The sequence below is a fragment of the Ammodytes marinus genome (assembly GCF_949987685.1).
Source record: "Ammodytes marinus genome assembly, chromosome: 6".
Lineage (NCBI taxonomy): Eukaryota > Metazoa > Chordata > Actinopteri > Uranoscopiformes > Ammodytidae > Ammodytes > Ammodytes marinus.
Window position 1 is genome coordinate 19,514,369 of NC_137235.1, and position 27,510 is coordinate 19,541,878.

Below are 27,510 nucleotides of genomic sequence, written 5' to 3' on the forward strand. Positions count from 1 at the left end.
ACACACACACACACACACACACACACACACACAACGGTCAATAGTGGCCAGTCTGACCGCAGAAACAGTAGCAGTGAGGGGGAGGAAAGTCTAACCTGCCTTCCTGCTTTTCTGGGATAAAAAAAAAGAAGCAAAAAACCTTTTCTTCATTAACAGGCAAAAACACAGCTCTAGACTGATAGATATTTTTGTGTTTTGATCGTGCATCAAAGATAATAGGTTTAAGCGGGGTAACCCAAATCTAAAAGTCTCAAAGCTTTGGGAATCCAAAGTATTTGCATTCTGTTCACGTGGATCGTGTGTTACCATACCAGTGTCTGTATTGATTTTTCTGTCTTCTACATGGATTTCAAAACGTCCTCTCTAGTTTACAAACAGAGGATGTTGCCAAGCTCTCACTCCGATAGACTGGTCGATAGAGACATGTCATATATTTCAGCATAGTTCCTGACAAGATTCAACTCATCAGAAAGCAAAATATTTGCTTGCAAATCAAAAATAAATAAAAATGTAATCGCAAATCCCAAACTTTTGGACTTACAATAGCCGTGTAGTTTTGCTTTCAAATCTTTTTTTTAATTATTGCAGTGTGGATAAATTTGCTCACAAAACTTATTCACAGTAATATATTTAGGCTGACAAAGGGGGGAAGCAGAAAATATTTGTTTCACTCCATTTATTTTTTATAACATGCTTTGTTTACATCTTTCTAGTTACTTACTCGATTGTTGTTTTTGTTGTTGAAGTCAGTCAGTTTGAAATATATAACTATCAACTAACTTTATCAGCATTTTATAACAGTTACTATAACAGCAATAAAGTGACATTGTTGTAGGTTTTCTATTTGATTTATTAATTGATTACTTTTGACTAAGGGTCACTGTAATTCACTCACAGACTTGAGGGTCCTCAGACAAACTCTACAGAAGTACTAAAGGAGCAAAACAGGATGTATTTAAGTGCGAGTGTGTTTGTGTGTACGCACATATGTGCATTTAGCATGTGTGCACATCACAAGTTAAAAAAAAGATAAACAGGGGTGCCCTTAGCTCAGTTGGTAGGACATCCCCCCCCATGGGCCTCGGCCAGCGGCAGACTTGGGTTCGATTCCAGCCCGCGGTCGTTCTCTGCATGTCATTCCCCTCTCTGCCCCATTTCAACTCTGTCAAAAAAATATCTTAAAAAAGAAATATATATAAAGAAAAAGAAAAAAATACAGCAAACTGGAGCAACACCGGCAGAGTCGTCTATCAGCAGTCTGGACTAGATCCGGGGGTGAGCGAGGGAGAGGAAGAGAGAAATGACAGAGAGATGAGGGACGTCCTGTTCAAGAAAGAAACGAGAATGCAAAAAAGCAGGGTGCAGAGACACATGATGACAGGCTACAGTGGGGAGGCTAGAGAGTTCAGGCAGTGAAGTGAGTGAAGAGCGGTAGGCAGGATGCAGTAAAGAAGAGCAACACTGCAGAAAAGAACCTGCCTTTTCCCACGTTGCAAATTTAAGTTTTAAGACTCACGTTTTTGCCTCACTTCATAACTCTCAGAGGCTGTCAGAAACATTATGGTCACAGCAATGTGAAAAGAAAAGGTGATATTTGTCCTTCATATTCGTCAGGAAAAAATCTTCCAGAAGCAGTTGGAAAGTTTAATGTATTCTGCATATTGTAAGACCACCCCCTCTACAGTGAGAGACTGTTATGCAATAGTGAGGTGTTCAGTCTTTCCATTTTCCTGCTCAGAAGAACGCTGATGCCACCAAGTTCAGAAGTAATTGGAAAAGCAGATAAAACTGACAATAGACAAACAAAGAAAAGGCATATTCATAGGCTATATTGTGATGTACTATAGACAAGAAAACAATAGAAAATAAAATAAATGCATGTTATATCCACTGCATTGTATCACTTGTCCTATGTTTATGTTTGTCTGCAGTGAAGTCACACTAAGTGGGCCCAACATTCAGGCCAAATTTCCAATGCATAAAAGGAGTTTAGTCCGGTAGAAAGCATGGAAGCTCCCTGTGTGATATGTGGTAAAACTCAGGTCATGAGTGTAGAACAGTAAAGCTGAGTTATGAGACTGGCAGCACCCTGTGAGATTTCATTACTGACTCAGTCTCCTCATACGCCAAATTCTTCCTAAAAACCTGTGCTGTGTCGAGATACAAAGACGGTGCCTAAAAATGCTAACATTTTTCACAGTAAGGTTTCAAAACAGATCATTACGGTCCGATCAGATATCAAGTAGCACTCATCTTGAGTCAATATAGGGGTTTGACCAGCTGCACGCAGCTGCCATCTCTCCAGAGCAATGCGCCATTATGTCTGCTTTGCTGTGGTTGTGTTAAATGTGCTAAAACCTAATGGGAAAATCCACAAGTCAACTGAAAACAAATGTATCAATGAAAGGAAAGGGTATAATTCGGCACACCAGAGTCCCGGGGTGTTCCCCAGCAGCAATAAATATCAGCAGAGGAGAAACTGAGATGACCACAAATAGTGTTGAGCTCTGTGTTCCCTTTTCACCCGAATTATGGAATTACACCCACCGTAAATCAGCCTCGGCAATGCCAAAATCCCAAACAAAAACACATACCAAGAGCTTTACTTCGCAGTGTGCGATTTGAAAATGAACAGAGTATGGAAAGGTGGAAAAATGTGCCTCTTGATGAATCTTTGGGTTTGGGGGTTGCAAGAATAAAACATTTGCGGATTTAAATTTTAGGGATTTATGTCTAGCTGCTGGCTAGATGAATTCTGCACAGGCTCAATGATGGCAGATTATTGTAAAAGGAAGGCAAATAGTTCAGCAGGAACAATACTGCTGACACAAAGACAGTGGGATCATCACTATGTTGCCCAAGAGACTGTCACAACAAAGGTGCCCTAACCATGAACAGACAAAAGCATTTTCTCTATGTTTATCGAAATTTCTTTGAGCTAATAGTGATGTGCGAAGAAGTGTGTAGTCTCGCATGCAGTGACATTTAGTTGATAAGAAATTGAGACAAAAAAGTTCCAGACTCGAGAGAAACAATCAATGTAACCTTATCTGTAAATCACACAGCAAGAACATCAGACTGCAGTACATATCAGTAAAGTTTTTTTAGTTTGGATTTGAGTTAAGTCATAATGAGGCGGTACAAACCTATAAGCAAATGTTTTGGGATTACCACATTATTCATGTTTTGACTAAAAAATATGCAACATAATTGTCTGATCATTTGCATCCGATAACCCTTTAGAATACCGTCTGTACCTATACTGTCACTCTTCAGGGTTTCCCCCAGAAAAGTTGTTAGGCATGGTGGCTGGTAAGTATCTTTTGAGGGGGCCCGGCTGCACACTGGTGTCTTTTTTTGACAGGGGCCTAGCACAGGCCAGCAACAGACTGATGGCAGGGCCCTACCTTTTAGATTTACTGATAACAGAAAGGATAAATACAGCTGGATTACAACGTGAACATAAACGTTTCAATATGACGTTCAGAGCCATGTGAAAACTGAATGTATGGAACTTATGTGTGGTCATTTGAAGCACATGGCGCGATGCAGACTAAACAGAGCCGGAGGAAGTTTGGCTATTTAGCTCCATACTGCAGTACAGAACCCAACCACAACAGAGTGACACCGAATGCTAGAGGCAAGATCAAGCAAACATTCAAACAGATACTGAAGCTTCACCTCTTTCCTCACACACAGACTAATCTACTGTGTAATACTGAATATTTACACTAAGGGATAATCCAGCACAACATGCACGGGGATAGGACTCATCTCAGTCAGTTACTGCAAATGAAAAAGAGGGTCATTAATAGCCCGATTAATCTTGTCACAGAATATGCAGTCACCACCACAGAGGCTTTCATGCATTCTGTAAACTGAAAAAAATAGCGTATAACTTATTAAAAGTATAGCACTGATTTCAGCCTACAGATGCCCATGGTAACTCTGTCCTTCAGTGTCTTGGCATTAGAATGCAGCCTATGAAAAAAGAAAGAAAAAGAAACATTGCATATCTTCAACCAAAGGACTTCCAGCAATGAATGATGCCTTGGTGTCATTCAGGGATCCCTGCAACAGTGTAAAAAGGATCATTTGACAATTGTGAGAGAGGAGGGCATGTTGGGGACATATAATAAGAGGGGCAGAAGATGTTACCAGGGGGAGAAGCAGTAAGATATGTAAGAAAAGTAGAACCATGAGACAAGCTGATGACAAGAGAAAAGCTGACAGCAGCAGTAGGGGATTGCCCCATATCATATGGACTGCTCTCTTTTGTAAAATGTTTGAGCTGAAACACATACAAACACAAAGCAAACATGTGTACACACACACATTTAAGTTGAAAACACCACATTGTGTTACACTACACACTAGGGCTGGGCGATTAATTGAATTTCGATTACAATTTTGGCTTCCCTCGATCATGAAAACAAGATAATCGTAATAAAACGATTATTGTGCGACACGCCGGGTCATGTGTAGTAAATGCAGCGCACCCTTTCGTCTCCACCTGCGCTCCGCCCGAACACTTTCGCTTTCAGCGATTGCAGTGAAATTGTTTATTCAGCTGAGCATAAAGTTAAAAGGCTCGTCAAGGATGTTACACCGAAACACAAAAGCCTTGCGCCATTGAAGCAGCGTTTCACTCGGTGAAACATGGTGTGAGTGAGACACTGTGATGGCGGTGGGTAACGGTGTCATTCCCTGTGAGAACTCGCCGGTGTGACCCGCCGCGCAGAAAAGCTTTGTGGCTAAAATGATAGTCGGGGATTCCTGCATGTTAATGTTGTTGAGGGGAAAGGCTTCCGCTTTCTGATTGCATGTCTAGAGCCTGAATATATAGTGCCATGTCGGCAAACTATCTGCGCAACACGAGCAAATATACAGTGAGTGAGCCGCATCCCCTCCGTTAGTTTCAGTCTACAGCAGCCGAAAAGTTACAACCAACACCTAAGCATGGACTTTGTTTAAATAAAGCATCTAATTTTTATGATCAGCGCTCTGATGCAAATTCTGAAGTCTGAACATTACAGTGTCAGCTGTGGTGTAGTTTTTTTTACAGCAACTCAACCTGCACTTCAAAAAAAAAGGCAATAAGTCGATCTTTTTGTAGATTCATACCTCCTCCTCTTATAAGTCGAAGTACAAATCAATGAGTTGTTCACAATCACATCCCTAGTAAAATATTAATTTTACTCTTACATTTGAAGGTTTTACTGATTATTTATTTTATGTGGCTTTTTAGTTGTAGGCTATGTTTGAGGAGCACATTTGGGAGTTTTGTTTATGTAATGTTGAAAGAATTGTCTGAATTTTCATTTCGGTGCATCCCTACAATGAATAATCATCTTTAATAATCGTGATTACAATATCAATCAAAATAATCGTGATTATAATTTTTGCCATAATCGAGCAGCCCTACTACACACATTCAGCAATGACAGTGAAGGAAAGGTTATTAAGTCAAAGTCAAAGAGGAAGTGTCTGATTCCAGAAAGAGGAAAAACCAGAGGTAGGCAATATGGAAATGAGAACGTAGGCTTGCCTTGAACACATCATACTTTTGTTCATGCTGGCTTAAACAGCGCTATACCTCAGACATAAAAGGCAGTGGACAAATTGCCCACGGACCTCGACTTAAAAACTCACTGCTTATTCAATGTGGTGGTGTAGAGCTATGAGGTGCATTATTTATCCGAGTGCCTCAGGTTTATGAACAACCTTCTACATTGGTCCATCGTTATGCTTTGAGGTTAAAGCTGCATCACATTTAGCATTTTTCTGGAAATTCACCTTGGAATCAATGTTATTGGTGCAGCAGATATTCCCAAGGTAAACACTTTCAGCCATCATCATTCCACTTGGTTAAAATCTTGAGCCATCCAGTATCTTGGAGGCGATTTCCCCAGGATCCGTGGATTTTGTAGCAACGCCCACTGTTATTTGCCTCATAAATGGGTCAAAGGGCACTTTCTGCCTAATCATGGCTTGATCCTGAATTAGGCTGGTGCCAGGGAACATAAAAGCGGAGAGCAACACTGCAAACACGCCACTGTGTGACTCACGGCATTGTGCGCTGGTGAATCATAATCGCCAACTCTGGTCCACATTTCAACTGTCAAAACTCTGTGTTGTTTAAAAGGGGAAAAAGGCCACTTGGAAATGAAAAAAGTGCACACATAACAAAATAAATTACACCGCCATCGTGTATTGTCCCAGTCCCAACAGTACCAGCAGCTCACAGTGTGTTGATTAAATGTAACGATGACTGTGTATTAATCAGCTTTTAATTCAAATCATACATGGAGGGCCAGGCAGAATGGCAAGCAGAATACCAGGAACAGAAACAACTGCCAATGCTAAATCATGTCAGACTGCTTTAAAAATCGATCATGCAATTATTCCAACAGGCAGAAAATATGTACTAACAAGGTAGATACATCTCTCATTATAAATGTGTTAATACTTCTAACACTCTAATTTAAAAAAAAATCATCAATAATGCATAATCATTTTGGCATCATTACCTGAAACTTGAGGAACCCCTTTCTGTTTCTCACTATCGCTCTTTGTATCATTAATTCCTTATATTTTAGGAAGCCAACAGCCTTATTTTAGCTAGGCATCGCGTGCTGACGGTACACCCAGTCGAACCCCAATGCATATCGGTCCAAGTCTGTGTGCATGTGCGAACAGTTTGTGTGCGTTTTTCTAAAAACACAAACATTGCGCTCAAACATAGGCTACAAACAAGGCTGACACACACCATTGTACTTTGTGAGAGTTGACAGTGAATGCTTAGATAGTGGTCTCTGATAACTTCCCTAAAATGCACTCTGCACCATAGCTAATGCTGAATCAGGGACAGCGCCTGGATCTTTATCTTAATCACCAGCTTCCTGAGTCCCCCCCCCTTCAACACACATAAGCTCCGGCCAGCACCAGATTCCCCAAATTTTAGAATGAGGCGCGCACACACTACCAACAATAAATGAAAAGTGCACATGTGGGTTTCCTAGCTTTCCTGAGTATCAGAACAGGGAACAATCCTGAGATGATTCTTCCAGTCGTTCCCTGCTTGCTGCATGCCAACTGGAGGTTTATGGAGGAAATGGATCACGTTGACAGACTCCCTTCCTCACAGCAGAGGCGGCAACAGCCCAGTGTAGCCAAGAGGCCATATTTGAAGGGGGTGGGGGGGGGGAAGAGATTGATCATTCATCCCCTACTTCACCTCATCTCATTCACCTTTAAGGAATTCCACATTGCATTCAGTGAAGGAAAGTGGAGGGAACACACCAGCGCTCACTGCGCAGGAGACAGAGGGGGAACTGCAACTATTGTCAGCGCCCTGCAGTGTCAGGAGTAACAGCTCTCAAAATCCAAGTTTGCTCTCTTTTACAAGCTTGGCACCAAGTTCGGTGGGGACACAGTAGCAAGCAACACACAGCCTACTAGATAACTCAAAGTAGGATGTTTTTTTCATCTGTAATAATTTAAGCATCAAAGAGCAGCTGTCCCACTCCCAGATAAATGTTGAAGACGTGAGGAGGAGCTTTAAAAATGCCTTTGTGCGATTACAAGTTGGCATTTGAATGCGGTGTGGGATGACAAAACCGGGGATGACTCCAGTAAAAATGCAGTGTGTGACTGTGTGTAAACCCACCCTACGCAAACTGTAATCCACTGCTGTGACGAGAGGCGAGCCCAGTGAGGGTGGAAATCAGCACACATCAAAATCAGCTGTCTCCTGCGTCTCTTATTATCAAAGCTTCACTTTGACTGGTGAGAATTTCAAAAACGAAACGAAACCAAAGTTATATTATTGTGAGGAACACAACTAGAACAGATATTTAAAGGAGCAGAGCTACAGATTGCATCAGCAGTACTAATGCTGTAGTTTATATAAATAAAACATTACAAATAAAGAGCGGACTAGTGGCTGAAATAGCACAAGAGTGCCGATTCCCTTAATCTACTTAGGTCCAAGCTTTTGCTTTATTTCAATACTGTGACGGAGAAATAAAAACATGCAAACTATGAAAGAGACCACAGAGCAGACAGAGAAAAACTGGACTTGAGCTGGTATGCAATGTTTGGTCTAAATGCACATTGGTCACAGACACATAAATCAAGTGTGGCCACAACTAAACACACATGTAAAACGTGAATGGATGCACAAGTCTAAATGTAGACCTAGCATCACTGATCACCATTGTGAAGACAGGCATGTCTCCTCTCCTCTCACGCACACTTTTCCTTATCCTTTCTCTCTAGTGAAGGACAGACAGAGGATGTTTCTATGACCAGGAAACACTCACATTTCCTCTCTGAGGTTTCACATTCCTGGGATTCCGTCTGCAGACCACTGCAGCCCCATTTCAAACCATTCTCCATATGGAGAGGGGGGATCCAGGATTCTGAGCTTTGAGAATTCATTTCTATTCACAGTGTTAATCTGCATTTCTAGGAGAATGACTTGTAGCACACGGTTGTGAAAGAGAAAATGCTGAATTGCACGATATAGCTTACCCTACCAAAAAACCTACCAAGATTATACAACCTGTCATTGCCCTATGTATCTATGGTATGGGAATTCAAAGCTATACTGTACTGTTGTGAACAAGAGTAATAGTGGTCTCAAACAAAAACATATCAATAAATGAGACAATCTTGAAGCACCTTTTGCAGCAAATTACTGGTATTCCATTCCTTTTTACTTTTCACACATGCAGCTTATTCCAGCATATTACCACTTGCTCTTGTTCACACATGATATGGTAATGCTGGTAATAGCTTTTGGTATGTTGGTTTTGTTCTGCCACCAGCAAGTAGTTGCAGTTGAACGATCAACTGCAACTTTTAAATACGTCCATAGCCCTTCTATTCCAGCAATCTTCTGGCTTTAGCCTATTCCCACTACAGCCTTTCCTGCATATTACCTGCATTTTTACTAGGTCATGAGCAGGCAAATTGGAGGTACAAATAGGTCCTAAATTCGATTCTGGCTCCTGTTCACACATGAGCCATTCCAGCAAAATGCTAGAAAATTGCTGGAAAGGACTGCAGATGCAAAACGGATGGACAAGTGATAAATGTACACCGATAGGCACATACAGGCTAATACGCTGAAACACAATAGGAATAGATGGACATAAGTAAGGCCGATATAATGTTTAAGCACGAACAAACCCTCTTGTGAGAAAGCCCATTAGAAACGCAGTTAAAGAGATAACGACCCAAAAGTAGAATTAGCAAGCAATGTTAATATTAAATAAACAGGTAGTGTTTGCTAACAATCAAAGCTCATCGACTGCCTCCCAGTACTGCTAAGCGCGTTGGCGTGAGTAACATTGGCATACAATTTAAGCAATTAATCGCAATTTAAATCATTAAATAAACAATAGATAAAGCACGAGTTAAACCATTTTGTCCCACACAAAGCATATACGCCAGTGTACCATCAGCATGTTAGTTAGCTATTTGGGCTAGCGGGCTAGCTTGCAGGAGGGTGTTTAAATTCGCTTACCTGTCAACCGCAGCTTTACTGGGCCATTTCTCCTAACTCCTTGGCTAGACATTCCCCTTTGTGTTCCAGCTTGACGAAAAAAATCACAAAAGGTGTCTAATGCATGTGTCCGCGTGCGAGTTTTTCAAAAAGGTATCTCCCAAAACAATCCCTCTGCTAGCTCGGGGTTAGCTTGTGGTGTCACCATAGCAAATCACGCTGACTGTGTATGCAACATAACGGCACCATGATCACATCGCTGGAATATTACTGTCACTAGGGCTCCTTTTGCGCAAAAAAAGTGCATGTAAACGCATTCCAAAAAGCCGTTCGCGCCGTGAGCACGGTTTACAAATCAATTGAACAGCTCGCCCTCCATCCGTACCGAACGGACGTCTCCTCTACGGCTCTGCCCGAGCTGCTTTCACTGAAGTTGGTCGTGATGAGGATTGTGCTACACACTGCAGGCAGACAATATATAAGAGTACATCCGGCACGATGTGTCAAAATAAAAGCAGTATCAAACTAAAGTTTCATGCATGGTTTCAGGCGATAGTGTATTCTCTTAATACCAACCAATAATATTAGACAATTAGAGAACAGTCGAGCCGTTTCCAATTTTAAGGCTAATTATACTAGGCTATTCAGTAACACATTAATCAGTTACGAGCAGGTTAATTGCAGAAGCCAGCATCGTAGCTTTATTTATTCAGTGTAAATGGGAGTGTATATCATACAAAATATCATACTTGAATGTAATGCCTCTGGTTGGTGTGGCCACAGGGCTTGATTTCCCTCTTAGTCTGTTTCTGCTCCTTTCCAATCCAGATGCTGTAATATAATATAGCTTAAATGCATTGAAACAGATTTCATTCACAAAATAGTTTACACTGTGCCAAGAAACAACAGGGCCCCTATGACATGTAGGTTCACAACAAGCACCGAGAATAAGCATAGTGTCACCTAGTGGTGACATGGATCCCCTACCACCCCCTAGTTCTTTAAATGTAGAACCATTCACATCTTTTTCACCATATACATTTGGTTTCCCTGGCTGCCTATGTCTTAAACACTGATCACAAAAAAAAAACATTATGCATGAATAATTGTATTTACAAATATTTTATTTAAAACAATGATATTTTGTCTTTGTACTGTCATGTAAAAAGGATGAAATGTCTGGAAAAAAATACAAAAATATCAATAAGGTGGCAGTTTTCTTTGTTTATATGTTACAAAGAGCAAGCTGGACTTTCTAAAACTGGAAAGTGCTTTGGTCTTCAGGAATCTGGAAGGCGTAGCTCTCTTCAGTCGCTTCAGGAACCACAGACTCATCCTCTTCATTCTGAAAGACCAATGGGGACAGGAGGACAGAAGCATTAGAGGATTAAAGCTGGGAACACACCGCATTGGCCGCCTGCGGCGGTTGGCCGCGTGAATGCAGGAGGTTCGCCGCTTGGTCATATTGGGCCATGTTCACCGCAGTCGCCGCCGCGGCCAACCGCCGCCTCATCGTAGGCAGCGGTTGGCCGCGTGACCGCAGGAGGCTCGCCGCTTGATCATATTGGGCCATATATTCCTGACGCCGACGCCGAGATCAGACCCGTCACACTTACGGTGCAACAACAACAATAACATGGTCCAGCTGTGCCAAAAAATACAGATGTAGGTTCACTGTGTAACCAGTGGCAGTCTTGTCACAAATATCATTAAAACAGCCTGAACACGCACCCCGATCGCAAATACACACACATTAACAGCAATTCAGCAACATACTAAACACATTAACAACAGCAGTGTGTGCTCAGCAGCACAAATAAAGGCAGACATCAGCCTACCTGAAAGTGAAAGTGTGCCGGCTGACGGAGGACAACACCGGTGCTTCGCTGTACTATATGGAATTCCACACGGACACTGCCATCAACTTTGGGTTCATATTATCCTCAGGAGCAGCACACAGCTGGGTGAGTTTCACTATGCTAACCGGCGCTACCTTGGCTAAAGTACAACCAACAGCTAAACAGATGCAAAATACACATATTTGCAGAATGTATTGGAAGCCCTATGTCCTCACTCCACACGCCCACCTCGTCTTGCAGACCACCGCCACCGGGCAATCTCAACGCTGATTGGCTGTGGAGGCGCGGCGCCCAGCGGCGCTGCAGAAAAAGATGAAAATTTTCATCTTTTTCTGCGGCGCCGTGCTCGCCGCACAAGCCTTCGATTCACGCTCCTTTGATGACACAATTTCTATGCGCCGCTAATGGCCGCGCTCCCGATTCACGCGCCTCACGCGCCGCGCAAGCCCCCGCCGCCGGCCGCTGGACGCCGATTATTGGGTGGACGCGCGGCCACGCGCTAGTACATTGACTTTGTATGTAATCTCGCCGCGCGGCCAGTGCGGTGTGTTCCCAGCTTAACCATGTCTGTATATATTTTGGGAGCTCTTTCATGTACATGGATTAAGATAGATTTTGCACACTAGCACCATTTACGTCAGTTTACGTAAAAGGGTCTGTTTTGAATTGGGCCGTTGTTTGACCAGAAAATGCAAAACATGCATTTAACCTTAAAATTAGCTTTGGCCATATATTAAAAGGTAACCTTGCTAAAAAAAATAGCAGGCATTGGGCTCAGACTATTGTATGTGGTACCACACCTTACATTTCTTCTTTGACCACCGAGAGTGGCAGGGAGTAATCACACAAGTTATTTATGCCACCCTTCCGTCTCTGCCAAATCTACAGTAATTTAATCTGTGAGTGAGTCATATAATAACTGACAATATAGTCGTTCGTCTTCCGCCTGTATAGTTCTTATGTTTGTGTACAGCTTTATTTGTTCAATGAAGTGCTTATCACAATCCTAACATACTATTTGCTCACACCTCAAATGAAGCCACTGAGGTCATGCAACAATTTGTACTTTGAGTTGTATTAATAACCAAATCTCCAAGGGTTTTTCCAAATTGTTGATCTTTTTTCTCTTCCTTTTTTCATCTCAACCATACTCCAAACTACTGTACCGATTATCAGAATACAAATGTTTGTGCAGCTCATCTGATCGGACCCCTGTTGTTATCACTAACAATTACCTCTTCAGAGAAGAATCTGTCTATGATGTTCAGCGCAGACTTGTAGACAGCTTCGTTGTCATGGGACTGCAGAACCTCAATCTTGTCCAAACCTCCCAACTCCTCAATCACTAGGCACACTTTCTCAATATCACCAGTTTTGTATGCCATCTGTGGAGAAAGAAAAGAAAAATCTGTAAGGCAAATAGTTTCATCACCAGGAGATGAATCTATGACCATCCATTTAAAATCGGCAAAGGACAAGAATCCATCCGTGTCATTTAATTTAAACTTCTAGGCTGTTAGTCCTTAATCATTATTTAAACATGTTATAAGGTTTTCTGGATTACAAATATGTGTTTTGTCGCCGGCATCCTTTCAGAGGCAAGGAATTAAGTCTAGGGATTTGATGTGCTGACAATAAAAGTTTTCTGGTTTTGCTTACTTTTTGTTGTGAAACTCAACCAGCACAGATTTTAACCATGTCACTTATGTTTGTCAGTTTATGTGATAGTTGTTGTAACTCTACCTATAGACCTACATTGCTGAAAATGGATTATAACCTTGCATATATTGTGTAATGTTCATGATGATACATTACCTACAACTAAATCAGGTATATGTTTATTTTCATAAATATACACAATTCACTGACATGAATGGATAGGTTCTACAATAAGCATTGATGACCTTTGGATTTCACTTTGAAGATGAACTTTCTGTGAGGAACTCTCAAAGCAAAGATGGCAACAGGGTCTTGGGAATATACCTGTAAGATGTTGTAGATTGCATCCAGGATGACCATGATGATTTTGCTGTCTTTGGCTGTCAGCAAGTTAAGCAGAGGCTCCAGCACATTGCAACTGACCAGGTAGGACACTTGTTCCACAGATCCACCACTGGTATAATTGGTCACAGCCCACACTGCCTCTTTCTGGGTCTTGTAGTCTCCCTAAACAGAAATTAAATCAGGGGATTTTGTCCAGAGAAAAAGCAGAGACATACTAGAGAGATAGTAAAGACATACCAAATATGCCTTTGTGATAAAAATGAAATCATAAATTAGTATGTGTTCTTAAAATAAGAAAACGGCTTGGTCCCTAAAAAGGCTGAGATAAATTGGGTAAAAGAAAAATTACTGTCATGTTTTTCTGAATAACGTAAAGGCCCATTTCTGGTTTTCCCATGAATGTAAATAGCAGTAGTTGCCTTTTTAGTTAAATACAAAAAAAGTGCAAATATAAAGTATAACTTATTCATTATTTTACATGTCAACTCATTTAACAATTTTTTAATGAAATCCTCTTCAGAAAAACATAATGGACTCATTATACATGTTTGTACATATCCTTGTTAGATATTACTCGATGACTCTGGCCTCAGAGATTGATTCAAGGAAGGTAATTAGGATGGGTTAAAAAATAAAAATGCAGAGAACAATTTTATCCCCACACTGATCAATAAAACATAATTTGATTTGTTCTGAATTCATTAATCTGCTTTGGACTACTGTAACAAGCCATTTATATGTCCAAGTGTTACTGTGTTCTGACCTGTTGGAGAATCTCCACCAGGAGGGGGACCAGTTCTGCATTGACAACCTCCTGGATCTGGCTCTCCTTGCCAGCAGTGATATTGGACACTGTCCAGGCTGCCTCTTTCTGGATGTTGGACTTCTGATGGCGCAGCAGGATGGGGAACATCGCTAAGGCGCCTGAGTTCAGCACACACTGGGTCTGCTCATCTGTCCCAGTCACAATGTTGCCAAGTGACCGCAGGGCTGGAGTCTGGGGAAAATCAAGGACAGTGAGGTCAAATATTTGTAGTATTCACAATTTACAAATATCGGTTGTAATATGTCTCACATGTTGACATTACAAAACAGCTATCTGAAAGTGATTAACAATCGAGCAAACAGCAGAATAAGCTTCACTTCCGGGTATGAAGGGTCATGGCAGAAAGTGAAACAACAGAGCAGCAAGCTACCTTTGATGGATGAGGCGTAAAAAGGGCAAATTGGTAGAAAAAAACAGTGTACCAATGGAATTTTTTTTAAATGGTCACATACCACGATGGAGAGCTCCCCGCAGGCTAGCATCTGTACCAGACGGGGCACCAGGCCTGCCTGCACCACCACCTCTATCCTCTCATTGGAGCCATCGGTCAGGTAGGACACGGCCCAACACGTGTCAGCCAGAACCTCCCTGTCGTCGTGGTGCAGGAGGCGCACCAGGGCCGGAAGCAGCTGCTGCACCGCCGTCAAAGGAGGGGCCGGGTTCTTGTTGCGACATAGGTTGGATAGCGTCCAAGTGACATTGCGCAGGTAGCCAGACTGAAATGGTGGGTCAAGAGTCAAGTGTTATTTTAAGAAAAATCAAAAGTGTTATCAAATGATAGTTATTAAGACTAATTGTATATCACTTTCCAGACAAGACTCAGATTTATACAAAGACCTCTCTCTAAATACAGCCATCCAAACAGAATAAGTCTGGTGTTCAAACATATTTCAAAAACTCTCAAGGTTGGATGCTAGGGTTTCAATAGAATTAGCCTTTGTTACCAAGCTGCATAATATTTACGAAAACATTGTAAATAACCACTTTGTAAAACAGTAAAATCCAATGTTTTAACGTTTTCTTTTTATGAATATGCAGGTCTTTGGAAAAAATAAAAAACTTGGGGAACCCCTGCTGTAGACCACTTACTTTAGTCTTAAACTTTAGAACTTTTTAACCTACGATTACTTTTTGAACAAAACAAATGGTAAGTGTTTGTCATTTACTCTTGCACTGTGTCGGCACAGCATTTTACCGGGTCTTAGGCTCCAAACGTTTTGAGTAAAGCATAGGATATATTTGGGTTTGAAGATTTCCACTGGGGACATGTTCCCCCCCACTTTCAAATGTCTTTATTATAACAATACAATAATGTTTAACAAAAACTCACAGGAAACACAGACAGGTCAGGAGCTGCCAGCAAGGCCAGGAGTGGCTGGAGACCACCATGTTTGATCACTAGGTCTCTGTAGTTGGATCCATCACCTATATTTGGGGGTGAAAGACATTTAGCAGGGCAACCACAGAACAGAAAAAAAATAAAAACTACAGTAGGTTAAAAGTAGTTAGTTACCAAGAAAAAAAGGGCATATTTTTCAATTACTTTGATATGCTCTAGCTGTTTTTCACTATGATCTGTTCTAATACCTTTGCCAACGGAGAAAACAGACAAACAAGTACCTACACTGTGATAGACCACAGCTTCAAATATACCTCGCCTGGATCACGGTATGACAATGATCTCAAAGTGTCAAAAATGCACTTAACAGATTTACAACACACCCTTTTACATGCATTCAATTAATATTAAAAAGCCATTAACATTACAGCCTGTGGAGACCAACAACAACACATGACAAAACAAAGGAAGCATAAATAATGCACAAAAAAAACAGTTTGGGATAACACATCTGTCTGACCAACTAAGTTAACAATGTAACTTTGGAATATGGAGTAATGGAGCAACAGATGTGGAAGTAACTCAAATGAGTGCTGTCAGCCTGCCGTACCTGCGATGTTACCCAGGGCCCAGATGGCCTGCTCGCTGATGTGTGGGTGGGGTGATGTCACAAGACTGATGAAGGCCGGGATGGCTCCTCCATCCACTACAGCAGTGGTCTGGTCTGAGGTTCCTGAGGCGATGTTGGTCAGGGCCCAAGCTGCCTCAAACTGGATGGGGGGGCATTCAGAGCATCCCAAAAAAGTAACAAACTTTTGGATGAGGCCTGCAGCAATTATGCCGTCAATAGGTGGGTGCTTCTCTCTGGAGAGGAGCCTCCTGCACATCAGGAAGAAAAACAGTTGGGGAGTTAATCAAGGGAAAGTAAGTTCAAGGAGTGAGAAAATAAGTGACAGCCCACGCTGCCTCCTTTCATTAACCACTAGCTGTAGGCCAATACAAGGGATATCATGTTTAACAGGTTTGGGAACAGACACAACCAACTTGACAACAAAAAAAAAGATAAACACAAATGATCCAAGTTAATCTGTACAAAATTAGGAAACATTGCAGAGCAAATCTTAATTAAAAATAAATAGAGCAGAGCACAGTGTTTATTTATCAATTATATTTTAAATTTTTCTTTTTGGCATCTGGACAGTGTGTATGCATACAATCCCACAGTAAAATGTGATGGAAACAAAAAGTTAAATCAGCACATCAAAAACCCTTTGGTCACAGTTCTTTTCAAGGGGATTTTACCTGGCTGCCTGCGTGGCCTCCAGCTGAAGATCTAGATTCTGGCTGTTTACACCTCCTACAATCTCCTCCACAGACCAATGCTGAGGAGGCTAGGGAAACGGAAACAGGAGGGGATTAGTTATCTGCACAACACACAATGCATGTCATGAACAAAAAGCAGAAAGCTAAACACATCTTACTTCATGGTCTTGTTGATCCAATACATAATGCAAATTCAACACCTTAATAACATGATAATAAAATAATATCAAAACTGATTATTCTTAATCATCTGGGAAGTATTTTAAAATTAAGTAGGGAAACCTTCTTACTTTTATCATGAGGTGCTAGACACCTAAAGTAGGTTAATCATTGACCTATATTCACTGGGAACACAACTTTTTGAGGTTTAATTTGACCAGACATTTTTTGTATCAGATGCTGAAGACATGGAGCTTGTTGTAGCTCATACATGGCCAACTAAATCGTGTTTTAAAACAAATATACAATATATATTTGTTTTAAAAAACGTGGGAAACAGTTGTATTTACAACAGGTGCCTCCTCCCGTGTACTGTTTCAAACCAAACCAAGCAGCTAATGTGTGAAAGGGGCGGTAGAGCTGATATCAACCGCGGTTTACCTGTGCGTTGGGATCTTGCTCATGGAGCGGAGACGTTGGCTCGTCCAGAAAGGTCTGGACGTTTCTCCTTTTTAGGATCTGATCATCTTTCTTTGCTTTCCTGAGCTCCACGTTAACTTCCGCTCTCCTGCGACGTAGCTCCTGAAGATTCCCCAAAAGTACATATAGAGACATCGTATATTACGATTCAGTTTCAATACACACTGAATGCTCAAATGGTGATGGCTGCTACTTTCGGAGCTTACATTGGCATCTTTCCCTTTGTTTTTGAACTGGGTGAGTCGCGCTCCGCTGTCGTTGCCAGCTGACATTCCTGACCGTTGAGCAAGACAATCGATTTCACTAACGTTACAAACACTCCCTGTGGAAAAATAACGTTAAAAGTCAAACGATCGTACCAACGGCTGCTTTCCTTCGGTTTACTTTATGATAGCTAGCAGGCAGTGAGTTAGCGAGCTAGCAGGCATTTGGCCGCTTGTCTTGAAGCGGAGCCGGTTATCTAACACCATGTGGCCCACCGCACGAGAAGCCCATCCGGTAGATTAACTCCCAAAAAACCGCAACAATTCATAGGTGCAAATATTATACAATAGAAATATAAGCAAAACAATTACTCAAACGTTTTAAGTAACAATAGTTTTGTTAAAAATGGACATTTAAGCACAGAGCATGTGCGACGGGCTTACCTTCAAGAAGCCTTGTATTTTTTTCTACAACACACGTGACGTCATGTAAATACCGCCCTATTTTCTCTGACATTTGATTGGTTAGTCGGACTTCAAGCACTGCCCGATTACCAACAACGAAGCCGTTGTCCGAGGCAACCACGGCTAGTATCGCGAGATAATAATGGCTGCCACATCCTTTTGTGTTGTTGCCTACTTCTCATTGTGGACGACTGCAGCTGTGTCTGAGCCACCTGGGATTCTATGGGTTTCATTTTATCTACCCAACAATCTGTTATCAAATCTTAGGTGCTAAAATGTATGTCGTACAGCAAGTTTTTCTTTCTATTATCATTTTGATAAAAGTAGTTTTCCTCATATAACTACGTAATGACCCAGTGGCCTAATGGATAAGGCATCAGCCTCCGGAGCTGGGGATTGTGGGTTCGAGTCCCATCTGGGTCGCATTTAGCTTTCTTTTCAGGGCATGGGGATAATCCTCCTCTCATGATTGTGTGGATGTCTACGGTACAGGTATGAACATGCATTCAAACAATGTACCCAGCAGGTCTTCTATACCGCACAAACAGGTTCAGTCAACAGTGACACTCATCAATTGGGTCAGAGATAAAAGCTGTTAACTGCCACAGGGAACTATGTTTTTTTTTTTTTACTATGGTCAAAGGTCAACCTAGTCACAAGAAAGGACATGTCAAGAGTAACAGTTCTGCCCACAGCTCAACGCTCCAGCATTAACCCTCTTCTTCAGAAAATAGGAGAAGCCACAAAAGTGCAATTTGAATTATAGGCTATAGCCTCATTGGCAGAAAATAACATGACTCTCTTTATTTTTAATTATAGGCTAACATAATCTTTTCCTACAGGTAACATACTGGCTAAATCCCCACCTCGTTTGCCAGGTGTACTGCCTTCCAACGTAATACTTTACAGATTACAGAGGGTAGTGAAAACTGCTCAGCACACCACCAGGACAGACCTGCAATATATGGGGGATCTCTACACCCAGTAGTGTAGGAAGAAGGCCCACACCCCATTACCCCAGCACAAACGGTTCTGCCTGCTGCAGTCTGGCAGAAGATCCCTCAGCATCCGGTCCTGCACCACCAGGCTCAGGGACAGTTTCATATCGCAGGCCACAAGACAATTGAACTCTCATTACTGTATCACATTACTCACACTCAGCAGTGGTACATTTCCTGTTCATACATGCACACATCACAGTAAACAGTATTCTATTCTACATTTCATATTCTATATATTATGTTATTCCTACATGTCAACTTTGCACTATTTATGTATTTTATTTCATGTCTTCAATTCTAATTTTCAAGAGCATTTATTTATTTTCTCTATACTCGCTTTATCGTCATTTGCAGCGTTGTTAATTGTTGTGCATTTAATATATGATAATTAAAACTTGAATTTAACCCTGATCTGCAGAGTCCAAAATATATATTTGTTTCTTAGTGGAAACATTGAATATGAAAATATTCGCGCAAAGTTTATTTTATTTATTTTACAAATATACAGTTGCTGGCCTCCAGTTCTTTGGAGTTTGGCATCATATGCCATTCAAGATTCAAAATCGTTTATTTGTCATATGCACAACAATTACAGCAGCAGTCGTTGGCAATTACATTTTTGAGCCTCGGGATCCTTTCAACAATGCAATAAAAGTATAAGAGAAATACACAAGAAATGTCAAAAGTAGAGTGCGCAGAATAAATTCCTCCGTTCAAGACGACTGAATATTGTTTGCAGGTTTTTGCACTTGTTCAGGGGTTGACTCGAGAACTGAATGAAACAACTTCGCTGGGTCTCAAGGTGGATTGCTAAAAACGAGGAGCTCTGTATTTTGAAATATTTTTTTATCCGGAAGTAAGAAATAATTCCTGTATTGATTCTGACTTGACAAATGTAATGATGCCCTGCAGTCTACTCATTACGACCATCAGTGGGAAGTACAGACCATACAATATACGAACCTAGTTTTAAGGCAGCACCATAGATATATTATCTATATTTTCTATAACTATGGGCAGCAATATGTGTTGTGCAAAAAGCTTACCTGCACTGCGCCAGTTCATGCAATCACTAACGTTAGCAACTTAAAGGCCTACTTCACCGGTTTGAATATGAAGGTGTATTGAATTCTGAGATCCTATGTAGTATAAATGTGCAAAAAAAATAAAAATCGGTTCATCCTAGCCTGAGAAAAGGCAGAAAGAGTGTTTTTTTTAACCCTATATTTCTCTTTCTCGTGACATCACAGAAAGAGAAATATACGGTTAAAAAAAACTTTCTTTGTAAATATTACTGTGATGTCACAGTAAAAGACATCACAGTAATATTTACAAAGTACTTTTTTTTAACCCTATATTTCTCTTTCTGTGATGTCACGAGAAAGAGAAATATAGGGTTAAAAAAAACACTCTTTCTGCCTTTTCTCAGGCTAGGATGAACCGATTTTTATTTTTTTTTGCACATTTATACTACATAGGATCTCAGAATTCAATACACCTTCATATTCAAACCGGTGAAGTAGGCCTTTAACTACCACATATGTCCCGTGGTCGCCAGCTTGCATGTTGTTTGCGGACTCGAGTGTCTCTCCGTACTTGCAGTATAAAGTGACGAGTTGTAGGCTACTTACCATTGGAGCCCCTTAAGTCCTAAACTCAGTACTTGTCAACAACACAAGCAGGCCTTCTTCATGATAATGTCATCTTCCCTGTCTAATGTCCACTTGGTCTCTTACTTTTATTCAACCTTATTAACAGAATGTTTTACGATATCTTCCAAAGCCCAAGTTTAAAAAATGTCGGCTACTATAATGTTGTAGTTTCTCACTGTCACCACCAGAGGTAAATGAAGACCAATAGGGCCTACATACTAATATAGCCTAAATAGACCATCATCGCCACCTAGCGACGAAGGAGATATAGCCTAGTTCATTTGAGTGTAATTAGAAACACAAATCTTAACTCTTTCACCGGCATGTTAACATAGGCCTATGTTCTAGCATATGCTAGGCTACTGTGTTTGTTATTTAGCTAAAATAAATGGTGAATATATCTATCCTCAAAGTAAAATATTTATCATAGATTGTATTTTATAGTAGTTATAGTTATCAATATGTAGGCTAGTGTAGGCCTAGTTTTATATAATTATTTATTTTACATAGCCTATCCATTCTTTGTTTCGCTATTAAATGTCCCTTAAGGCTAATTATGCACATCTTACATTACATTGTACCAAAACATGAGACTACTACAGAATAAATAGAGGCACATTTCAAGTTAATTTGATTTCTAATCTAATGAAACTGCTTCGTGTTCAGGGATTGTATTTTGAAAGGGTACGCCGGAAGTGCTATGAGTAATTGAAAGGTGTGCTGCAGTTCCTCTTTGTAACCACCAGATGGCAACTAAAACACATTGTTATCAACACACTCGGGTGGACCGTCTCATCCACCTGAGCATCATGGGCAGGTTAATGTTGGAGGACAGATTGCCCGCAGTTGCTCTCTGAAGTAAAGCAGGCTTTCTTTTTACTGTCCACCAACATTTCAATTAAAAAAAGAAAAAAAAGTGAATAAACGATCAATAAAACATATTATTACACATTGTATTGAATATAAGATAGGCCTACCATGGTAAAAATGCTATTGATTAATAAAAGAGAAAATATTATCACACAGTTATATTTCCCTCTTATGCTGTAAACAACACAGGGAGTCTTTTTTTCTTTCTAACTTATGAATGAAAGGAGTTTCGTGTCAAACTGTTTATTCCTCTGTTAGGGACGTCCCACCAACTCCCTTTCCACCCTACCCCATCCCATCTGAGTCCTGAGCGGCCTGTATAAAACTCCCAGGAATCCCAGCTCTGCTGCAGATCTTAATTTGTGGACCACACTAAACATCCAGGATGGCAGGGATTATTATGTTTCTCTTGTGTCTGGGCTTTCCTCTCCACAACACAGAGGAGCATGTTGTCAATGGTGAGTGAAAACCTGTTTTAACAAAAATTGTTTTTGTTCAGTTTCACTTTAGACTATGTTTTGGAGAAAATCAGATTTTCATACATTTAGCCTACTCAATTTACATGTTGCCTTTTAATTTTTTTGTTATAGAAGTATTTTAGCCAAGGTAGGCAGGGTAGGCCTATTATATCACACATGCATGCCCAATTATTTCTTGCTGATCTACACCGGGGCATATGTCGATTTGGAGCAATCCGATAATCATTTGGCCTACAAATTCTGGTAGATTATAAAATATTTCTAAAACAACACTAGAAAGTAGCCTAGTAGGCAACACTATTTTAAGGCAACATTTTGTCCGCATAATTTCCCAAGGGAAATATTAGTGTGCAGCCTTATTTTCCTTTTTTTGTCCACTCTCAGAGCTGTACACCATGATAGAGAAGGGCCAGACCAGCTTCGTGGATCCCACTCCGAGCAACCAGAGCCGGCTGCTGGTGAAAGAGCCCACCCTGCCTATCAACGAGCTCCTAGAGAAGAGCAGCAAGTCCGGCGAGTCAAAGTTCACCCTCCACCCTCTACCTTCTGCGGTCTGGCCAAAGCACAGCGACCTGGCCCCCATCTCTCGCCACCACGGTCCCCACAACAAGAGCAAAAAGGCCCACAAGAGCGATCGTCTGGTGGAGCACAACAGCGAAAAAAACAGAGGAGAGGCTACTGGTCTGCTTCCTAAAATTCCGCTGCCAGGAGCCACAGCCGTTGCCACCAGCAGCAACCGCACCGTGCACAAAACCAACCAGGACACCCAGTCCAACGTGAGTCCTCCTCAGCAGAGTGAACCAGAGGGACACCCCAACTCCAGACCCAGGGCTCCAACCAGCACACTTCCTCAGGCTCAGCCGCACCAGCCGGCACCTTCGCCGCGCAGAGAAGCGCCCAACCGACGGCTGGACCCGGAGGAGAACCGACCCGGGAAGTCCAGTCTCTATCAGTCAGGCATCGGGTCAGCGACCCGGAACAACAGCCGCCCGCCTGTCGTCTTTAATCGGCGCTCCTCCAGCCTGCTCTACCAGTTCGACATCCTGAGGCGAGGTATGAAGGATTGCTTGAAGCCTACCCTGACCTGAGACTGACCTAACATATCGAACAATAATTTGAGCCATGAGTTTAGCGTTATTGGAAATTATTTTATCTTAATTATGCGATAGGCTAGGCTTTTTATCTCAGGTAGGCAGCATAGTAATAGGCTATGTGCAGTCAGACCTTTGAATAGCCTATAGGCTATTACACAATCACAAATGACTCATTAGTCACCAAATGGAAAAAATGAAGTTGGATTGGGATTTCACTTTGTCTAGAGTAAAATGTTTCCCCCACAAAATTAAAAGAGCCCAGGCTTATTGTAACATTTGATCACAAAAACTGGATTTTAACTTTGTTGCGACAAAGCTATAGAAGATTTGCCAAAATGTCTGTGAATGGCAAGGGCTGAGTTATATTATATTATATGATTTAATTAATCCCAAGAAGGGTCACTCATTTGCAGCGTAGGCCTACCTACCCCATCCAAAATATCCAATATGTTCTTGTCATCAAATGTCATTTGTTGGCGCATCGCGAAGGCCTTTGGGTTTAACATGCTGTTCATGTATCTGCAATGTCCCTGGTTTGAGCTTGGCTCTGGACAGTTGCATGTCATCTCTCAAATGTCGTTCTGCATGTCCTGTCCCTCTTCACTGTCTCCTGTCTATTTAAGGCTAAACAACATCCCACAAAATAGCTAAAAAGAGATTTAAAAAATGTGTCACCCATACAGTAACTAACACGTTCCATGACTTCACACAGAGAGTGATTATGACAGTGATGGTTTTAACTCAACACCCCGGGGCCTACCACTAATTGCAACACCTCGCCTCAAATCTGTCTGTCAACGTTTCCCCATGTGCACTCTTTGGGGAGGTTGTAATAAACTGATGCAAAGCCAGCCAGAAGGTTACTGAGTGTAACTACGATGGAGAATCCCATCACATGTTCCAAATATACTCCTGTCCCATGCAGAGGAATGCAACACATGTTTTTATTTTTGTGAGAACCTTGTTTTTTTTTTCTTCTAATGCCGTTGGAAAATGACAGCTCCGAAAAGGCAAATGGTCTCTGACTCTTCTTCCTCTTCTCATCCTTCCATCCTGTCCTCTTGTTTGTCTTCTCCCCCGTAGAGTCCGACTTCACACATGACGCCTTCTGCATGACAGAGTGCAGGAAGGATAAGGAGGAGAGAGAGTATTACTGCTACAGTGAGTTTGGTATGTACCCAGCGAGAGGCAAAGAGAAGGAGTTTGGCAAAGGTGGACGATGATAAAATTCTGCATATATAGCTATCAAAGGCAAAGCTAAACAGAAATTTAAGTAGCCTACACAAATGTTACTTTAAGTAACAGTTTAAATCGTTTCATATTTTGGGAAATGTGTAAAGAACATTGATAGAAGCCATATATTTATATGAGGAATACATTTATGGAGCAATGGTCAGTAGCCAGTTAGCTTAGCTCAACAAAGAGAGGTGGGAGATGGGTGATACCGGCACATATAACATCAATTAATGTGTTGTTATAAGCACTGAGCTTTGGAAGTCCTGGTAGGTTGTTTTTTGTTGGTGTTGGGCAGACTGAAGCTAAAAGTTAAGTTGCTCTATTGGTAATTGATATTTTCTCATACAATTGTAGAGATGTTGGGCACTATAAATGTAATAGCCACAAGCAACACCCTTCATAGTAACTGTTCGGCCCCTCTTTCCTCTAGGGCTTAGATGTCTAGGCCATCCTACTACCTCCAAAGCTCAGCTCCACCATCATTTTCACATACATGAGAGTGGTATCCATCTTCTCATCTCCATCTGGGAACCAAAGCCAATAAGCAAATTTCTCAAAATGTCAAATGTTCCTTTTTTTTTTTTAAGATATTTTTTGGCATTTTTCATGCTTTATTGATAGAGACAGAGGTGAAATGGGGCAGAGGGAGGGGAGTGACATGCAGAGAACGACCGCGGGCAGGAATCGAACCCGGGTCTGCTGCTGGGCCCGGCCCGGGGGGTGGGAGGGGAGACGCCGTACCAACTGAGCTAAGGTCGCTCCCTAAAATGTCAAATGTGCCTTGAATAAAAAACCTACTCATACAAAATTTGATTGTACCAACCAGTTTTAACTGTATGGATTTTTCAAATGTTGACGTTTGATGTCTTTCATGTCCCTTAAACAGCCATCAATGGGATAGTCCACGACATTGATGTGGTGCGTAAAGGTATACGCATCATCACTCTGATGGTGAGCAGTGACGGCTTCTACAAGATGAGTCGTCTCTACGTCACACCAGAAACCTTTTTCTTCAAGGTTCGCCTTCTGATACTGGACACCTACAAGTGCAGCAAGCCCTGCCCTGACATCAAGCTTGGTGAGTGTCTTAGGGCCCCAGAACATCTCTTTACTATAGTACATTTGAAACTATTGCAATTGTCAAGTGTATTTAGTATCTATAATACGCTATTGTTAGTCATTTCACTGGTCTAGTAAAGTTTAAAAAGAAAAAAAATTCTAAAAAAGATCAGATTTCAGACAGATGTCCTATATTATTGGACATTAAAGAGATCCTATTATACTACTTTTCTGATCTTAATTTCTTGTTAAAAACTGCTATAGAGCAACCTGACACGAATGACATCACAAAAAACTATGTAGATTTTCGGGACACTCTTCCTCTTACCCTAGCCAGCACAGCAGCCTCTCTCTACACACTGCTTTGAGCTTCTCCGCCCCTCCCCCCCTGCTGCAAACCCCACTCCGTTGTGATTGGTTACCTTCCTTCCAGTAGCGGGAAATTTCAGGAAATTTCCAGGAAGGTGGGGGCATGCAGCCGGAGCTTGCCTGAGCGGCAGCATTACCATACATGGAAACATGACAGAAACGACCCGAGCGTGACAGAGAAAACCCGGAAATTTGAACAAGTTCGGCTCGACTGGCTGCCATAGTTTTTAGTACTCTGCATAGCCACCCCAGACGGTCAGCAGGGAATACGTCGAAATGCATGTACGTAATTATTTGATACTCTAGTATGGTTAAACATGACTGACTATAAAGCATTATAACAACGTTCATAGGTCATAAAAGTCGAAAAGTATCATAGGTCCTCTTTAATGCAGAGGATGAAGTTAGTGTCAATACCCATAAATTAAGAGCTCTACGACATGGTTCCACCAAAGTATTATTGTGTAGGACGTGGTAATTCTGTTTACCTGAGGTCAGCAAAAGCTGTATTAACTCATTTGTTTACTGCAAACATGAAGAGTGCTAGACTGTGCGCTTTTCCCTCTGCGGCTTCAACATTTTCCCATATGTGTTCCCAAGGGACCAGATACATTATGATGGGCCAGATCTACCATCGGAGGCGCCATCTTCCCAGTGACCTCCTGAACCTCCTGGGCGGTAAACTGAAGCCCGGAGACGGCCTCCTGCGAAGCAATAATTATGTCAAGAGGTTCAACAAACGGAGGCACCAGAAGGCTTTGGAGGCCACCCGCTCCAAGTGCAGGTGAAGCAAAGATAAGACTATCGCCCCCTGCTGCGAGGGAAGAGACACTGCAGCTTACCTGAACTGATCGTAACTAGCCCCTCAGTATTGAGCAAGACGGAAGACATTTTGCTGAAGGCGTGGATTTATTTTTTTCATGGACTGCTGTGACGAAATCAAAATCCGGTTTATTCCTTTTTTTCTGTTCATGTGTAAAGGTCCTGAAGTACTGACTTGCGGTTCTCTTTGACAGAAAACACAAGCAGCTTCAATTTCACGGATTTACGACGATCATATTTTATGTTTTGGGCGTCAAAAAAGGGTGTCCACTCAACCCTCTATTATATTCTCAAAAATTGCAACTGCACTCAAACTCCTCATTCATTCATGGCTGGTTCATGAAGTCCCTAAATGGAAGAAAATGTATACATTTTGTTTATCTGAAGCATGCTTCTTGTCATTTAGCTTGAAATTAACTTGTAGAATGGATCTATTTTTTCCTAAAGCATTGGCTTTTATGTGGGCCTTTTTCTGTTTTATTATGTGCGCTTAACAAGCCAATACTCAGAAACAGCTTCTTTATTTCCACTGTAATCCAGCACACATATGAACATGGCACATGGATAAGATCCTAAGTGTAATGTTGTTTTAAATGGGTTTAATAAGTAGCTACATTTTGAAAGGATGCGCCGGTATTTACCAATCTAATAGCATATCAAAAACATTTCTTAAATGTTTTATTTTCAGAAGAATTATGAAAACTTATCTTCCATAAATTGGCTTTTCGAAATGACAGCAGTTGCTGAGTTTAGGAAATG

At 41.4% G+C, this 27,510-nt stretch overlaps 3 protein-coding genes across 4 annotated transcripts in view; 1 reads left to right on the plus strand and 2 right to left on the minus strand.

Annotated features, from left to right (window-relative positions):
- LOC307251360 (E3 ubiquitin-protein ligase SMURF2) overlaps positions 1 to 9,920 on the minus strand; it is a 57,861-nt gene extending 47,941 nt beyond the window's left edge. For both annotated transcript variants that reach the window (XM_080028709.1, XM_080028708.1), the window contains exon 1: positions 9,533 to 9,920. In XM_080028709.1, the coding sequence (XP_079884835.1) occupies positions 9,533 to 9,584 (52 nt within the window). In that variant the 5' untranslated portion in view covers positions 9,585 to 9,920. The remainder of the gene's footprint in view (positions 1 to 9,532) is intronic.
- A 297-nt stretch (positions 9,921 to 10,217) lies between these two features.
- Positions 10,218 to 18,188, minus strand: LOC307252192 (importin subunit alpha-1-like). Its single transcript, XM_080029806.1, has 11 exons — positions 18,149 to 18,188; positions 17,708 to 17,823; positions 17,463 to 17,603; positions 16,842 to 16,930; positions 16,150 to 16,418; positions 15,531 to 15,625; positions 14,653 to 14,916; positions 14,138 to 14,371; positions 13,354 to 13,536; positions 12,606 to 12,755; positions 10,218 to 10,856 (listed from the first exon to the last, which is right to left on the minus strand). Exons 2-11 carry the CDS (start codon positions 17,771 to 17,773, stop codon positions 10,767 to 10,769), a joined length of 1,581 nt encoding a protein of 526 aa, XP_079885932.1. The 5' UTR covers positions 17,774 to 17,823; positions 18,149 to 18,188; the 3' UTR covers positions 10,218 to 10,766.
- A 3,889-nt stretch (positions 18,189 to 22,077) lies between these two features.
- On the plus strand, positions 22,078 to 26,717 carry LOC307251451 (uncharacterized protein; the record flags this gene model as incomplete). The annotated part of the gene is made up of 5 exons (XM_080028822.1): positions 22,078 to 22,150; positions 22,556 to 23,224; positions 24,349 to 24,435; positions 25,388 to 25,579; positions 26,530 to 26,717. 5 exons carry the CDS (start codon positions 22,078 to 22,080, stop codon positions 26,715 to 26,717), a joined length of 1,209 nt encoding a protein of 402 aa, XP_079884948.1.
- Between the last annotated feature and the right edge of the window lie 793 nt (positions 26,718 to 27,510).

Bases quoted from the DNA above. Each gene is read 5' to 3' on its own strand.
- LOC307252192 (XM_080029806.1), bottom strand. From the start codon at position 17,773: ATGTCAGCTGGCAACGACAGCGGAGCGCGACTCACCCAGTTCAAAAAC. The intron at 15,626-16,149 runs GTACGGCAGGCT...CCCCAAATATAG, and splicing joins GGCCCTGGGTAACATCGCAG to GTGATGGATCCAACTACAGA. The intron at 14,917-15,530 runs GTGAGTTTTTGT...CCACCATTTCAG, and splicing joins CTGACCTGTCTGTGTTTCCT to TCTGGCTACCTGCGCAATGT.